The sequence below is a fragment of the Hordeum vulgare genome, unplaced genomic scaffold, assembly GCF_904849725.1.
Source record: "Hordeum vulgare subsp. vulgare unplaced genomic scaffold, MorexV3_pseudomolecules_assembly, whole genome shotgun sequence".
NCBI classification, from domain to species: Eukaryota; Viridiplantae; Streptophyta; class Magnoliopsida; order Poales; family Poaceae; genus Hordeum; species Hordeum vulgare.
Genome location: NW_025422525.1, coordinates 101,611 through 119,743, shown reverse-complemented (window position 1 = coordinate 119,743; position 18,133 = coordinate 101,611). Strand labels below are relative to the sequence as shown.

Sequence of the window (18,133 nt, the reverse complement as noted above, 5' to 3'; positions counted from 1 at the left end):
TTCATTCTTCAAAAAATGAACGGAAAATGGTAGGCAGAACCTATTACTACAATGATGAAGCAGAATTAACTTGTAAGGTGAAACATCTTCTTGTCGCATTTATCAATAATTTTGAGAATTACAATACCTATCAGCAAACTCCCCAACATTATGGTCAATATGTGCCGCCAGTGCACGTGGTGAACTACGGTAACATGCATGGAGATTGCATGGTAAGATTTTCTACTATTACGACATCCATGCATATTTTGCATAAATTCTTGTAAAACTAAACTACATTGCTAGCTACAAAGCTAATACTATGTTTTTCAACAGAAAATCCCGCAAGATTGTGTGCCTCATCTGATGTTACCAAGAGGTCGCGTTGATGCTATGATGATACGACCAGCACGGCCAGGTCAGCCTATGTATCTGCATCACTCCTGTCCATACCGGAATTCTAAAACCGATGAAGTCATGACAATCAAAGATTGGAAAAAATGTATGGTCAATCGTAGAGAGCTACTCGGAAGCAACATTGTGCATAGGCCAAGAATTGGAGACAAGATCATCTCCATTCTCCATAATGGAGAGTCAGGGTCTATCTTGTTTTATGATATTCTACCTAAGCAGAGGAGTAGGTCCTAGGTACAATGTGTTATTATGTGCTACGATTTGTTAGAGTTGATGATGATGAGGAGGAGGAGTTGTGATTATGACTAGTGACCAACTTTTGTTATATGATGTCTCATTGACGAAAATGATATTAAATAGTATTGGCGGTAATGACTATGACGATTATTAGCTATTTCCGAGATGATGTGATGATGTGCTACAATGTGTTAGAGTTGACGATGATGATGAGGAGGAGTTGTGGTTATGACTAGTGACCAACTTTTGTTATATGATGTCTCATTGACTATGATGATTACTTCTACATCACTATGTATCGCTATTTTCGAGATGATGTCATGATATTTTATGAAACTATTGTATAGAATATGTATAACTTACTTCTACATCACTTATATATGTATCACTATGATGAATTGTATTCGGAGACTAATCTTTTATTGTATTCGATAAATCTGTTGTTTATATGTTGTGCTGTTTATATTCTGTGTTGTAATGTATTTTGTAACCTGTGCAAATATCAGAAAAGCAAAAAAAAAATTCCTAATATTCATAGTAGTGACGCACCATATTGCATTTTAGTGGCCCACATAAATAAACACCTCAGTGGCGCATTATCTAAAAATACGCCATTAGTAAACCACAGCAGTGGCGCACTTGTGGGCCTAGTAATGGCACACCAGGTGATGCGCCACTGTTATGTATATTAACAGTGACGCACCATGCGTGCGCCATTACTATTTATTAGTAGTGGCGTGATAATAGTGGCGCACCTATAGTGCGCCATAAGTATCCAAAACATGTGCGCCACTAACAGCCTTTTTTCTAGTAGTGTGTTCTGCGAGGGCTGCGATTCCTCAATATGTGTCCGGCAACCTAGACCCAGCATTTCGAAAATGAGAGGCAACGATAACTTCCGCGAACAGTGAGCCCATCTCGCTAACATTAACCAAGCGTAAATCATCATGCTGATGGAGAAACATGATGGCTTCCACCATATCGCTTCGCACGGAGAAGAAGAAACTTGACTGAGAATATGCAAAACCTAAGAACAAGGCCATGGGAATGTATTTGACTCTCTTTTAGACCAGCAATAAATTCGAATAGTAGAGGCACCATGATCAATTAATCCAGCTGTAGCTAGCTTCATAGGCTAAGTAAACGGGAATGCACGTGACTCATTTTGCAACCAACAACTAAGGCCTTCCGTAATGAGAGTATCTTAGCGCGGTATCATAGGCAATTTGCTTATGTGGCACCATAGTTAATGAAGAAAGAGAGTGTAGTTGTATCTTATATAACATACGGCTCTAGCACGAGATCATAGGCAAAAAAAGATGCTAGCCCAATCACAAGCAAGTATTAGCCCCAAAACATTTAATGCAACTTATTTTAGATACAACCTCTAAGAAACAATGCATTAGGATGGTTGTTTCTTAGATCCTAGTCATACCTAGGATAACACGCTAAGATACAATGCATTACGCAAGGCCTTGCAGCACGAGAAATCCAACTATAACTTGATAGGTGTCATGGGAATGCATCTGACTCATTTTGTGACCACCAATTAATTGGAACGGTACAATCAGCACGGTTCATCCACCTGTAGCTTGATAGGCGCCATGGGAATGCATCAGACTCAATCCGTGACCACAAATTAGTTGGAATAGTACAATCACCACTGGCCAACAAGCAGTGTGGTCACCCATGCTCCAACTGGATCATGTTGGTGTGTAAAAGAGGAGGACACCGGATCATCAAGCCGCACAAGAATTATGTGCTTCTTTTGTTGGCTGTGATTGATGTGAATACATGATAAAAAACTTGGATTAACCTAGCTAGCTTGTGAATTCGAAAATATTTCTCAACTATAATAACCGCAATGAATTGATTTTTTTTGTGAAGAAGTTCACATATTTCTAGCGTCAATGTTTTTAAATATTTCTATGGTCGCTTTGTCAGAATGGATGGGGTGTAACAATGTGATACTTTTTGTTGCCTCCATATAAATTTGTAAGAAAATCCAAACAATCTATTGAAAAAATGGTCCGGCGCCACAACGCGCGCCATCACGATCTAGTCGGTAGCGGGGTGTCATAGGCTTAGGATTCATTGAACCAACGGACTCTATAAGTCTAAGCTATTAATTAGTAACCTACTCACTCCATGCAATTAATAGCCTATGTGACTAATTGATGCCAACTGTAGCATGCAGATAGTATCATTGTTGGGCGCAAACTCGCTATAAATAGGCGGCCATGCCTGATCATACGATCCATCGCAACACACTCTCACACACACATACATTTCAGAGTTGGACTTGCAGTTGAAGTAGCTCCAGAAAAAGATGGCGGTAAGAAATATGGGTAGTATGTGCATGTAACCTCTTTTTCTTTACCGTAGCTGTTTTATATATACAAACATGGCACGCTTAAATACCAATGAATCAATTAGCTAGAGTTGGATGGATGTATACATGTATAGAGAAATGAAATGCATGTGCAGGATGTTGATTAATGAATTTGTGATGCATTTAGGTTGTGATGAAGGTTGGTGCATGGGGTGCACCAGACGGATCCCCTCAGGATATCAACGCCGAAAGCAGGCCCCAACGCCTAGAGAGCATCACCATCTATAGCGTCGAATCTCCTGGGGTATGCGGCATCAAAGGTTTCTCCTTCAAATACGTGGACCAGCAGGGGAGCAGCGTCAAGAGCGCCATCTGGGGCAGCAACAGCGGGAATCCCAACACCATTGAAATGAGGGAAGGCGAGCAGCTCAAGCTCGTGGGCGGCACCTTCGACAATGAGGGCATCGGATCGCTCACGCTAGAAACGAACACGACCAAGCACAAGACCTACGGGTATCCGGTGCAGGGAGGCGAGTTCAGCTTGCCGCTGCCGCAGGGGAAAGGCGAGTTGGTCGCCTTCTTTGGCCGCTCAGACGTGACCCTCAAGGCGTTGGGCGTCTACGTGAAAGGCTCGCCCGCCAAGGTCGGTAAGTGGGGCGCCAAAAGCGGCGCACCACGGGACATCAGGCCAGATGCCGATCCGTGCAAGCTGGAGAGCTTCACCATCCACAGCAGCGAGCGCATCCATGGCTTCTCCTTCACCTACCTTACCAAGAGTGACCAGGCCATTAGTGTCCCCCTCTGGGGCAAGAAAGCTGGAGAGGAGCATACCGTACGTTAATTAATTTCCTTTCTACTTGTCTACTATACAAGTATACTTAGTTAGTTTTTGCATGCTTGTGATGTGGTGCAGATTTTCATGAACCAAAGCGAGTACGTGAGCAGCATCACCGGCGCTTACGACACCTATGGCATCACCTTCCTCAATTTCGACACCAACCAGGGGGCTTCGCACACGTTCGGGCGCAACCCATCTGCAGGGACTAAGACCTTTAGCGTGCCGCTGCCGGACAACGGTGCACTGGATGATGCGGCCGCGGTCGCCTTCTTCGGCAGCTCCGGGGATAGGCTCGTCGCCATCGGCACCTACGTCGGGGTCGCGCCCGAATGAACCATCCACCTTGCTAGCAGCTCTACTCTATCCCATCGATCCCACACGTACGTACCTGCAGATCCTAGCACGTATGTACGTTCCAATTAAACCCCAGCTGCATGCTATGCTAGCTGGCTATGTGTGTGTTTGTACGTGGTGAATAAGGACGATGGGGTCCCACTTTGCGGGCTGCAGCTCGATCTACCTACTTTCAAGGGTAATGTGTGTGTTTGTGTATGTGCATGTAATAATGTGCGCCCATGGCTTGCAATAAAGTTGTACCACCCGTTTCCTTACACACATGTATCTGCTCCGTTGCTTTTACATCCTAAAGTTTTAGCACGGTATCAACATATCAACATTACACTCCCCCACTCCAAGGACCTAAAACTTCCCCGTAACGTTTATGTTATGCACATGGAAAAGAATGTAGGCGAGGCTCTTTTTAGCAACATCATCAACATCCCTCATAAGAAAATGGATAGTGTTAAGACAGATGAAAAGGACGTACACAATAATAATATTGAACCACAGACTGATAGTGATGCCAAGCCTACACCTAAAGTAATTGTTACAAATAATTTGTCACGATAATAAAGGAACTGGTAACAATGATTTTTGAGATTGGTATCTCTATTCCTAATTTGGGAGTTGGTAGCTACCGCTCCCGGCTTATTTTCGTCCTTTTTTTATCCCACCTCTGACTCCATCCCCCCCACATAAAACCGATGGTGAAAAAAAGAACACGATGAAACCTAAGCACGTCCTTCGCCCCCGCACCCCAATCACCACATCTTTCCTTCCCAGCCTCCCCTTCCTACCGCCGCTCCTCCGCTTCGGCCCGGCCATCCAGGTGCCGCCGCGCCCCCACCAACCCCGTCGCCATGGCCTCACACATCGCCCCGTCCCGCCCGACGCCGACGCCGACACCGACGCCACGCCTCGCTCGCCTTCGTCGAGGTCACCTTGAGATCTCGCTCGGCCACGACTGCAACAACTCATGAAGCGCTTGGGGGCATGGGCTGCTGCCGAACTGCGGCAGCGTCGTAGGGGCCCATGTGGAAGCCGGGACGAGGACTGACACATCCAGATCATGGTCCGACTACCTACTAATCTTGATTCGTGTGGCCGTGGCATTTGAAAATTCAGCATTGGCCGGATGTATCCAGATCAGGTGCGAGCTGGCCGTGGCCCATGTTCTTCTCTTGATTCGGGTTGCCATGGTGAAGTACATGTCTATTCTCTTGTCATTACTCTGCTCTGACATGTCCTGCATGGCCGAGCGAGATCGAGGCTGGTCGCCGGTCATGTTCTCCTCATGTGCAGCCTCCTCACTAAAGCATCCAACACATGGTGGGATGTATTTTTAGCGTTTAAAAAACGTGCACTATCCTTTCTCATGCAACATATTTTCACCGCTGATTTGTGACCTCTCAATGAACATGAGGAGACCACATGCTAGCCAGAACAGAGTATATTTCAAAACAATATTTCTTTATGTACTCTCTCATGAAATTTTATTTTCAAAGACGTTCATTCATATTTTTTATGACCTCTTCATTCATGTCAATAGTAGTTACTTTGACAGAACAAATATGGTCTTGAGTACTTTTCAGAAAGGCAATACCCTCTGACCGGAAGATTTGGGACAATATACAACATGTTCTTTGTCCATATCTGCTTGAAGAAAATATATAAGCGTGATATGTCACATACTTTCTTGTTAAGTTACAAGAATATTTGCAGGCTGCCATCCAATTTGCTACATATTTTTATTTATTTTGCACTGTTATTTTTGTAGTGTGATATGAAAAAGAAGGAATGTACATTGTAGGGGGTTTGCTACGCGCTACATATATCTTACTCACTAGCAGTTAGTCAGCTTATATTCCTGTAATGCGAAATGGCACAATCATCTCATGCCATTTCAGGGGAGCAGTAGACGTAGCATCTATGCTATGGTCTGTAGCAGAACAGTTATCAGTTCGATAAATATGCACTTCCAAAGTTCCTCGCAAGAGCATAGTTTTAGTGCCACAAGTATTATCTCCTGACCATACTTGAGAATTTCCTTTGGTCAGATTGAAGGCCTCATTCTTAGCTCAAACATGATGCTCTACTGAAAGTAGAAGAACATGACAAGCTGGGGTCGGCACAATCTCCTGCAAGACCACACCAAGGTTCATTACCTGAAGAAGACCGGCGTAGTAATCGATTGTGTAGATAACCGCAGTGAAGGAGATTCTGAGTCATCAGCGTAGTACGGACACGCTGCACATGATGTCATTGTAGTATGGAGCGGCTATGACTGTAAGTGATGGTGGAGGTGTATATGTCAAATGATCGCATTTTCTTTAGGTGTGGTGTTTTATTTTAACCAAATGATGCTTGTTGTATAAGTTTCTGTCGGTAATGATTTGCGGTGTTGATCCTGTAGTGCGATTTGTTCCAGATGGCTCGATTGGAGTATTCAATTTTAACGAAGTTGTAGAGCAAATTGCATGAGCAAGCGGTTTTGCTTCATGAGTTAATAAAGGACACGGTAACAATGGCACATGAGACATCGGATCTTCCTTATTGGTTCGCGGGCATCATAGGCGGCGCAAACCTCGGCCTCTTTGATGCCGGTGGTATATCAACATGAATACTAGGGGTGGTGATTAGGAAGGAGAGCGGGATAGCTAGTGGGGGACTCCTCCTTGGCGATGCATGAGGAATTAGGGTGTGAAGGAAATAGGAAGCCATGACGAAGGTGAGATGGGTGTCATCCGATTTTAAAGAAGAGGGCTCCAATGAGAATTGTCCTGCTACGGAGGGAAACCGAGGGACAAGGGGAGAATTCGGCATGAAAATGGAAGAGCGCGTCATGGGGTGACGTTTTTGAGTCGGGATCGCATGTTTGGAGATAACATTGTGCATAGTCTGGACAACCACATTCTCCCTAACACATGGACTCTATTTGAGGGAGCCCGGAGTTTGTAGACAGTGTGCCTGTTTGATGTCTGAACACGCTCGAACGTACGAGTGAGAAATAAACCTCGACCTTGAAGATGACCTTATTTATTTATTTTTTAATTTATTTACATACATTGTAGCCCGTAGCAACGCACGTGCATTCTAATAGTAATCTATAAATGGTCACTTTTACTTGAGAACCAAAAAATAGGTCATATGATTTGGACAGAAGTGGGTCGGTCACAAACGGGTACTCTCTCACCCCACCAAGCTAAGGCTTCCCTAGCGCCGCCGCCCCTGTCCCCCTCTCCTCTCACGTCTGACAGTCTCGTCGGCGACAAGAGATGTGGCACGGTGACCCCGTACAAACCTGCATGCGTAGTGCACAATTCATTGACATAACACTCATGGAAGTCCTTCTGCATAAATATTACATCCCTCAGAGTAGTACAACAGAAATATTGCGGTCCACTAATATTACAGAACGCTTAATATTACAAGCCAAAAGTGCATAAACTGTTCAACCTCTTCCTCAGACATCAAATAAAGATCAAACGGTACGTACTCAACTTGAGATAGTTGACCTAACACTTGTAAAAGCTAACTGAGAAACATGATAGCCCAACAATTTAGATACTAGAGCTGCTCGACTAGGTTACCTTCTAATACTAGTCTAGTCTCACTTTCAGTTACTCCTCTGATTCATCTTCTCTATTGTCATCAGTTCCGTATGCGATGATGTAGTCGACTCCTTCTACTCCTGCGCATAGATCTGGCGCTTCGTACTAGAATTCCTGGGGCCTTCGGTGCTCTTATCGTTGACATCATTGTTGACCTCCTCAAAATCTAAGCAAAGGGTCAATGGATGGGTTGAGTAACGAGGGTCACACAACAAGTTTAGTCAGCCCTCACGGGTTTGAGAATCAGTTAAGGTTCCTTTTCCACCGCGAACATAGTTTCTTTCGGGAACACGGATGTAACTGTCACAATTTGATACACTCTGCACAGGTGCGCCACCTTTCCCAAAAGTAGCATTACCCCTGATACAAGTTTCACACTCCAGAGTGTGGTTTGTCATGTCTGAGATTCTTGGATACATTCCGAGTATTCTTCAACCCCACACATTCGCCCTTGTCGTGACAGATCAGATCCCTGGCCTACGTGGGCCCCAATCCATCTCTGTCACCCCACCCGAGACATCACTACCTTCATCGGACCCGTCGGGGAAAGTTCACGGCGTTCCCACGCACGTTGGTTGTATCAACGACCCAACCAGGCAGTGTATCCGAGAATATGTTATAAGGAAGAAGATACTTATGACCCCTCCGGCCCATACCTGAACCTTTGGTTGACGCGTAAATACGGCGCTCTATAAGCCGTGGAACAATTGTTATTAGTCCTAACTTTCCGGTACGATGTAACCTCCACCACAACAATCAGTCTGTCGTTTCACCAACCAATCAATCATGCAGAAATAAAATAAAGTTTTTAAAAGTACTGTAGTAAAATACTTTAGTTGATATGCAAGAATGAACTTTCCTTGAGACTGAGATAAAGTGAAGTCTAAATCTTTGAGTGACCCGCGAACTTCGGGTTCTGAAAATCAGCATCATTGTCTGATACGACAATGTTTAATATCCAAATTCATACTATTATGCATATAATGAGATGCCCTTTTTTAATCCCCAAAATTTGATTTAAAAGTGTTTTTGAGAATTTTTCCTAAGTAAATGTGTATTATTAGGGTTTCATAAACATTTATAATGAGGAATAAACTTGTTATGATTTGAAATTCAAGTAGTTCATATAATTGACCTTTATAAAAAGTTTCCCATATATTTTCCTCAAGAAATTAATTTTAATAAAAATAATTTCAAATCATTTCCACTTAAGGATCTTTGAATTTTTCATTGAAAGAAAAGTTTTCTTTAAGCACAAAACAAAAGTTATATTAAATTTGCTCATAAATTTAGGAGTGTGTAGCATATTTTTATTTATTTTTGGGTGTGTAGAATTTTGTGAGCAAATCATTGAAGTTTGAACGTTATTTGAATTTAACTAGATTTATCAAATTACCCTTCTGCCCTTCTGACAGTGGGTCCATCCACTTAAGTGGGCTGGCTCGGGTCAACCGACCCTGCCCCATCAGTCAGTCTCTCTCTCTCTCTCTCTCTCTCTCTCTCTCTCTCTCTCTCTCTCTCTCTCTCTCTATTTATCTATCTATCTATCTATCTCTCTCTCTCCCTCCCTCCCTCCCCCTCTCTCTCTCATGCGCTCCCTCAGATCAGCCTAGACGAACCGGAGCAGGTTCTGCCAGGACCCCTACTAGCATCCCGTCCTACCAACGACTCTTGGCTTGATAGCAGGAGATGAGTTTGCAAGGCGGTTGAGGCTCTGGTCCTCCATCTGTTGCGCCGACGAGTCTCCTCGCCGACAAGATGCATCGCTCGTCTTCTTCGCCCGTGGGAGCGCCGCCGCTGCAACCCTAGTGCGACAAGTTAGATCCAGCCGGGACGGTCCCCCGCTCCACAGGACCCATGACCTCGGATGCCGCCGGGCCTCTTGTGATAGCCTCAGACGGGACGGTAAAAAGAACCCATCTAAAAAATTGTCCTCATATAGGAAAAACGGCCAAAACTATCAAAGTCCGCAGGCGAACCGGCGAAACCACCCTACCTATCAAAGGCGTGCCTGGCTGCATGAATGGGCATAGCTAGAAGAGAAGGGATTGGATGGGCTTCTTGGGTGCATGCGTCCAACCATGGGGCGCGCGTGCATGGTGATCGATTGACTAGGTCCAATATGAAGAGACCCAGCCGATTGACTGGTCTGGGTGCAGCGTGCATACACATAAGCGCGAGCAAGGAACAAGGGTTGCTGGCTCGTTGCCGTGCCCGTCTATTTATACGATAATTGATAGGATTTTTTAATATATATGGACACATAAAATATATTATACTTGTACAAACATAGCCTTATATTAGTCAATAAATATTGAAAGTCACATATATACTAAGATAAAAAATGAAGGTGAGTTTGGTGCATATGTTCACGTGCCTCTCTACCAACAGGCCACCATGTTCCACAACATAGAAGAATTACGCGAGTTTGGTGCACCTAGACACTTCTTGTATGCAGTGTATCATAGTCACCTAGTTAGGATTTTATAATATATATAGGCACATAAAATATATTATACTTGTACAAATATAACCTTATATTAGTCAATAAATATTGAAAGTCGCATATATACTAAGATAAAAAAGTAAGGTTAACATACACAAATTGGCTTGGAATGACAACATACACATCCATGTATTCAGTAAATAAAACCAATCCATAGTGCCAAGACAAATAATAAGCCATGGCAAAAACAAACATGCAACATGGGATATGAATTGTCATTATAGATTGTATACATGGTGCATTAATGAAATGTTCACGTGCCTCTCTACCAACAGGCCACCATGTTCCGCAACATAGAAGAATTACGCGAGTTTGGTGCACCTAGACACTTCTTGTATGCAGTGTATCATAGTCATGGAGAAGAGTGCTAACAAGGATTTCAATTAATTAGGAAATCAAGTAACTGATATACTAAATACCATAAATGGGATGCCCTTAGGTAAATTGGGTAGAATAACAAAAATATGATTACATAAGCATAAATGAACATTTTTATTATCAGTGGAACACTTACTGCTGCTTCATTTCGTATTCTCAAATATGATTATTTGTCGGGTTATCCAAGATTACGGACCGCTGCAATCAAGCGAAGCATGTGCAAATGGCACTTGTCCCCGGCTATGCGACGTGAGGTCTGGGTCACACCCCTCTCACTAGTAGGCAGCGCCAGCCGGAGGGAATCTGGCATCGACCCGAGCGATTCCCTCCCGTGCATCATCGTGAAGATTTAAGAGGACAACCAAATCGTCGTCCATGATTTTTTTTGTTTTTCATATATCTTGCAAGGGTGTATGACATAAATGGCTCGCCACTCGCTTGCTATAGATATTTGTGACGTGCGTTGTACGGTCACGCCGCTAGAATTGGTTTTATCAGTGGCGTGCGCAAACGAAAGCACACAACTAATAACTTGTTATCAGTAGCGTGTGATCCCACACACCACCAGTAGCCATTACCTGTCGCATAATCAGTGGCGGTTCTGAATCAGCCCACTAAGGGCCAAATTGCCAGGCCACTGCTAAGATATTTCCTACTAGTGCGGGTGGCCCACTGCAATCATCAGGATAAGAATAAACATGTCATTCAAAGTTGAAACTTAAGAGATAAACATACATGCATTGGCCCCTTCGCAATCTGGTTTTGACACTCGCCTCATGTGCTTGCACCGGAACTTCCCTCGGACAATATATGAAGTTTGCCATCCCTCGAGACACTGCATTCCCAAGCTTATGCTAGTGTCGCTGGTGATCATGTCACTACTAGAAAAACGGCTATAGCTAATATGGACATTAATGACGCATCATGTATGTGATGCGCCACTGCTATATTGTAGTGGCGCATCACATATAGGTGCACCATTATTTGCCATATTACTAATGACGCACCTGTTGTGCGGTGCTCATTACTAGTTTTTGTCCTCGTCCCACACCCTTTCCAGACTTAGCAGTGGTGAACCAGGGGAAAGTGCGCCGTTACTAGTTTTAACTAGTAATGGCGCACCACACCTACGGTGCGCCACTACTAACAATCTTTGCTCTTATTACATGCAAAATGCCACCGACCCGACCCCAGGCTCCTCCCACACTCGACCCGACCCCAGGCTCCTCACGCACTCGACCAGGCTCCTCTCTCTCCTCTGTCGCTCGCTGCTTCTAGGGTTCGCCCCCCACCGCCGTCGCCGCGGCCGCCGAGGCCATCTCAGGCGATCTTTCCCTCGGCCCAAACCCGACGACTCCTCCCTCTCCACGGGCTCCACCCCTCCCTCGGCCCGATCCCAACGCCTCCTTCCTCCCTACGGGTCCATCCCTCCCTCGCCGCGAGCTCCTGGCCCGGTCCGGCCCCTCCGGCGACCCACTCCGGCGAACGGCGCCCCACCCTCATCCCCCCTCCCCATGGCCCGGCTCTGATTTTTTGGAAGTGGTTTTCTCCTGTGAGCAGCTCCTCTGATTTGCTATGATGTGTTCTATAGATGTATTGATTGTATTGTGATGAAATGGCAGACAAAATTTTCATATAGATGTATTGATAGTATTGTGTTGATATGGCAGAAATAATTTTATTATAGATGTGTTCATATGGCAGAAATGTAAATATAGTTTGTACTACTAGTTACACACATGGATGGTGGATAGATGGATGTATGCTGACGGTAGGTAGTACTCCCTATATGATTTGCTTGATGGATGGATTAGTGGTGCTAGTTGCTTGCTAGATGGATGGATGAATGGTGCAACTACGTAGAATTATTAGTCTAAGTTACTAACTCTATAGTAGATAGTAATATTTTCACCTAAAGTTTGTCCAAAGGTTATTCAATCCATCTAAAGTAATATATGTGGATAGGAGATAGTAGTAGTGTTTATCAGTAATTTTGGTATGAGGGTCTACCAATGCATCTAGGGGTTAAGAGACTTATAATGTTGCTATATCCGAGTGGCCTATGTTTTGGTATAAGAAATTTTGCAATATGGTTAGGCATGAGATGTTGTTCATAATATTCTCTATTTTACAGCATCTTTTGTACTTGTTCATTGTTGCTATATCCGAGTGGCCTATGTTTTGTCAGAATGTTGATTCATTTCCGTTTCGGCAAATTTCAGACGCTCCATATGTCCACTTTTTAGTAAATGTCATGCCGAAATTTTCTCTATTTTAGGAAATGTCCGACGACGAAGAGGAATTCGTTATGTGCGAATACAACCAAGATAAGCACGGCCTTTGCGACACGCCTTACCTAGTTGATGATAGGCGCTTCAGCATCATGCTGGATGAGGACTTTAAAGTGGATACAGTAAGTCACAATGACAAGTCTTTATTCGTAATTAAGCATGACTTCTTTTGCTTCAACTTATAATTTTTACTTTTTACTATTCTACTAGCGTATCCCCTGCGATGCAAGACATTATGTGTTGGATAAAATTGGTTTCAGTACTGAAATAAATATGGAGGTAAAGATAGTTCACTTGAGGACCGAGCATGGTTATACTTTTGCCGTAAAATTGTACAATGTAGACACCTACTCCTTTTTTGAATGCAAAACTTGGGTAGCACTATGCAAGGCTTATGCATTTGAGCCTAATATGCTTATCACCTTTGATATTCGTCCGGAAGATGAAATTGAAGGTAATATCGTCGATGTGCGTACGCCTCCAGTTCTACCATTATGTGAGTTTCTCGACCACATTTATTAAGTAATTTATATTGTTTATTTAAAAATAGTTGACAACTTATTTCCATTGATATCTTATTTTCATTCTTCAAAAAATGAACGGAAAATGGTAGGCAGAACCTATTACTACAATGATGAAGCAGAATTAACTTGTAAGGTGAAACATCTTCTTGTCGCATTTATCAATAATTTTGAGAATTACAATACCTATCAGCAAACTCCCCAACATTATGGTCAATATGTGCCGCCAGTGCACGTGGTGAACTACGGTAACATGCATGGAGATTGCATGGTAAGATTTTCTACTATTACGACATCCATGCATATTTTGCATAAATTCTTGTAAAACTAAACTACATTGCTAGCTACAAAGCTAATACTATGTTTTTCAACAGAAAATCCCGCAAGATTGTGTGCCTCATCTGATGTTACCAAGAGGTCGCGTTGATGTTATGATGATACGACCAGCACGGCCAGGTCAGCCTATGTATCTGCATCACTCCTGTCCATACCGGAATTCTAAAACCGATGAAGTCATGACAATCAAAGATTGGAAAAAATGTATGGTCAATCGTAGAGAGCTACTCGGAAGCAACATTGTGCATAGGCCAAGAATTGGAGACAAGATCATCTCCATTCTCCATAATGGAGAGTCAGGGTCTATCTTGTTTTATGATATTCTACCTAAGCAGAGGAGTAGGTCCTAGGTACAATGTGTTATTATGTGCTACGATTTGTTAGAGTTGATGATGATGAGGAGGAGGAGTTGTGATTATGACTAGTGACCAACTTTTGTTATATGATGTCTCATTGACGAAAATGATATTAAATACTATTGGCGGTAATGACTATGACGATTATTAGCTATTTCCGAGATGATGTGATGATGTGCTACAATGTGTTAGAGTTGACGATGATGATGAGGAGGAGTTGTGGTTATGACTAGTGACCAACTTTTGTTATATGATGTCTCATTGACTATGATGATTACTTCTACATCACTATGTATCGCTATTTTCGAGATGATGTCATGATATTTTATGAAACTATTGTATAGAATATGTATAACTTACTTCTACATCACTTATATATGTATCACTATGATGAATTGTATTCGGAGACTAATCTTTTATTGTATTCGATAAATCTGTTGTTTATATGTTGTGCTGTTTATATTCTGTGTTGTAATGTATTTTGTAACCTGTGCAAATATCAGAAAAGCAAAAAAAAAAATTCCTAATATTCATAGTAGTGGCGCACCATATTGCATTTTAGTGGCCCACATAAATAAACACCTCAGTGGCGCATTATCTAAAAATACGCCATTAGTAAACCACAGCAGTGGCGCACTTGTGGGCCTAGTAATGGCACACCAGGTGATGCGCCACTGTTATGTATATTAACAGTGACGCACCATGCGTGCGCCATTACTATTTATTAGTAGTGGCGTGATAATAGTGGCGCACCTATAGTGCGCCATAAGTATCCAAAACATGTGCGCCACTAACAGCCTTTTTTCTAGTAGTGTGTTCTGCGAGGGCTGCGATTCCTCAATATGTGTCCGGCAACCTAGACCCAGCATTTCGAAAATGAGAGGCAACGATAACTTCCGCGAACAGTGAGCCCATCTCGCTAACATTAACCAAGCGTAAATCATCATGCTGATGGAGAAACATGATGGCTTCCACCATATCGCTTCGCACGGAGAAGAAGAAACTTGACTGAGAATATGCAAAACCTAAGAACAAGGCCATGGGAATGTATTTGACTCTCTTTTAGACCAGCAATAAATTCGAATAGTAGAGGCACCATGATCAATTAATCCAGCTGTAGCTAGCTTCATAGGCTAAGTAAACGGGAATGCACGTGACTCATTTTGCAACCAACAACTAAGGCCTTCCGTAATGAGAGTATCTTAGCGCGGTATCATAGGCAATTTGCTTATGTGGCACCATAGTTAATGAAGAAAGAGAGTGTAGTTGTATCTTATATAACATACGGCTCTAGCACGAGATCATAGGCAAAAAAAGATGCTAGCCCAATCACAAGCAAGTATTAGCCCCAAAACATTTAATGCAACTTATTTTAGATACAACCTCTAAGAAACAATGCATTAGGATGGTTGTTTCTTAGATCCTAGTCATACCTAGGATAACACGCTAAGATACAATGCATTACGGAAGGCCTTGCAGCACGAGAAATCCAACTATAACTTGATAGGTGTCATGGGAATGCATCTGACTCATTTTGTGACCACCAATTAATTGGAACGGTACAATCAGCACGGTTCATCCACCTGTAGCTTGATAGGCGCCATGGGAATGCATCAGACTCAATCCGTGACCACAAATTAGTTGGAATAGTACAATCACCACTGGCCAACAAGCAGTGTGGTCACCCATGCTCCAACTGGATCATGTTGGTGTGTAAAAGAGGAGGACACCGGATCATCAAGCCGCACAAGAATTATGTGCTTCTTTTGTTGGCTGTGATTGATGTGAATACACGATAAAAAACTTGGATTAACCTAGCTAGCTTGTGAATTCGAAAATATTTCTCAACTATAATAACCGCAATGAATTGATTTTTTTTGTGAAGAAGTTCACATATTTCTAGCGTCAATGTTTTTAAATATTTCTATGGTCGCTTTGTCAGAATGGATGGGGTGTAACAATGTGATACTTTTTGTTGCCTCCATATAAATTTGTAAGAAAATCCAAACAATCTATTGAAAAAATGGTCCGACGCCACAACGCGCGCCATCACGATCTAGTCGGTAGCGGGGTGTCATAGGCTTAGGATTCATTGAACCAATGGACTCTATAAGTCTAAGCTATTAATTAGTAACCTACTCACTCCATGCAATTAATAGCCTATGTGACTAATTGATGCCAACTGTAGCATGCAGATAGTATCATTGTTGGGCGCAAACTCGCTATAAATAGGCGGCCATGCCTGATCATACGATCCATCGCAACACACTCTCACACACACATACATTTCAGAGTTGGACTTGCAGTTGAAGTAGCTCCAGAAAAAGATGGCGGTAAGAAATATGGGTAGTATGTGCATGTAACCTCTTTTTCTTTACCGTAGCTGTTTTATATATACAAACATGGCACGCTTAAATACCAATGAATCAATTAGCTAGAGTTGGATGGATGTATACATGTATAGAGAAATGAAATGCATGTGCAGGATGTTGATTAATGAATTTGTGATGCATTTAGGTTGTGATGAAGGTTGGTGCATGGGGTGCACCAGACGGATCCCCTCAGGATATCAACGCCGAAAGCAGGCCCCAACGCCTAGAGAGCATCACCATCTATAGCGTCGAATCTCCTGGGGTATGCGGCATCAAAGGTTTCTCCTTCAAATACGTGGACCAGCAGGGGAGCAGCGTCAAGAGCGCCATCTGGGGCAGCAACAGCGGGAATCCCAACACCATTGAAATGAGGGAAGGCGAGCAGCTCAAGCTCGTGGGCGGCACCTTCGACAATGAGGGCATCGGATCGCTCACGCTAGAAACGAACACGACCAAGCACAAGACCTACGGGTATCCGGTGCAGGGAGGCGAGTTCAGCTTGCCGCTGCCGCAGGGGAAAGGCGAGTTGGTCGCCTTCTTTGGCCGCTCAGACGTGACCCTCAAGGCGTTGGGCGTCTACGTGAAAGGCTCGCCCGCCAAGGTCGGTAAGTGGGGCGCCAAAAGCGGCGCACCACGGGACATCAGGCCAGATGCCGATCCGTGCAAGCTGGAGAGCTTCACCATCCACAGCAGCGAGCGCATCCATGGCTTCTCCTTCACCTACCTTACCAAGAGTGACCAGGCCATTAGTGTCCCCCTCTGGGGCAAGAAAGCTGGAGAGGAGCATACCGTACGTTAATTAATTTCCTTTCTACTTGTCTACTATACAAGTATACTTAGTTAGTTTTTGCATGCTTGTGATGTGGTGCAGATTTTCATGAACCAAAGCGAGTACGTGAGCAGCATCACCGGCGCTTACGACACCTATGGCATCACCTTCCTCAATTTCGACACCAACCAGGGGGCTTCGCACACGTTCGGGCGCAACCCATCTGCAGGGACTAAGACCTTTAGCGTGCCGCTGCCGGACAACGGTGCACTGGATGATGCGGCCGCGGTCGCCTTCTTCGGCAGCTCCGGGGATAGCCTCGTCGCCATCGGCGCCTACGTCGGGGTCGCGCCCGAATGAACCATCCACCTTGCTAGCAGCTCTACTCTATCCCATCGATCCCACACGTACGTACCTGCAGATCCTAGCACGTATGTACGTTCCAATTAAACCCCAGCTGCATGCTATGCTAGCTGGCTATGTGTGTGTTTGTACGTGGTGAATAAGGACGATGGGGTCCCACTTTGCGGGCTGCAGCTCGATCTACCTACTTTCAAGGGTAATGTGTGTGTTTGTGTATGTGCATGTAATAATGTGCGCCCATGGCTTGCAATAAAGTTGTACCACCCGTTTCCTTACACACATGTATCTGCTCCGTTGCTTTTACATCCTAAAGTTTTAGCACGGTATCAACATATCAACATTACACTCCCCCACTCCAAGGACCTAAAACTTCCCCGTAACGTTTATGTTATGCACATGGAAAAGAATGTAGGCGAGGCTCTTTTTAGCAACATCATCAACATCCCTCATAAGAAAATGGATAGTGTTAAGACAGATGAAAAGGACGTACA

The 18,133-nt window shown here is 43.7% G+C and overlaps 2 protein-coding genes across 2 annotated transcripts; both read left to right on the top strand.

The window, feature by feature from the left end:
• Window positions 1–2,901: 2,901 nt before the first annotated feature.
• Window positions 2,902–4,411, top strand: LOC123418981. The gene is made up of 3 exons (XM_045107104.1): window positions 2,902–2,965; window positions 3,150–3,794; window positions 3,876–4,411. Exons 1-3 carry the CDS (start codon window positions 2,960–2,962, stop codon window positions 4,131–4,133), a joined length of 909 nt encoding a protein of 302 aa, XP_044963039.1. The 5' UTR covers window positions 2,902–2,959; the 3' UTR covers window positions 4,134–4,411.
• An 11,996-nt stretch (window positions 4,412–16,407) lies between these two features.
• LOC123418975 lies at window positions 16,408–17,911 on the top strand. The gene is made up of 3 exons (XM_045107098.1): window positions 16,408–16,471; window positions 16,656–17,300; window positions 17,382–17,911. Exons 1-3 carry the CDS (start codon window positions 16,466–16,468, stop codon window positions 17,637–17,639), a joined length of 909 nt encoding a protein of 302 aa, XP_044963033.1. The 5' UTR covers window positions 16,408–16,465; the 3' UTR covers window positions 17,640–17,911.
• The last annotated feature ends 222 nt before the right edge of the window (window positions 17,912–18,133 follow it).

Excerpts from the sequence above, each read along its gene's own strand:
- LOC123418981 (XM_045107104.1), top strand. Across the intron at positions 3,795-3,875 it reads AAGCTGGAGAGGAGCATACC|ATTTTCATGAACCAAAGCGA; the intron begins GTACGTTAATTA and ends GATGTGGTGCAG.
- LOC123418975 (XM_045107098.1), top strand. Across the intron at positions 17,301-17,381 it reads AAGCTGGAGAGGAGCATACC|ATTTTCATGAACCAAAGCGA; the intron begins GTACGTTAATTA and ends GATGTGGTGCAG.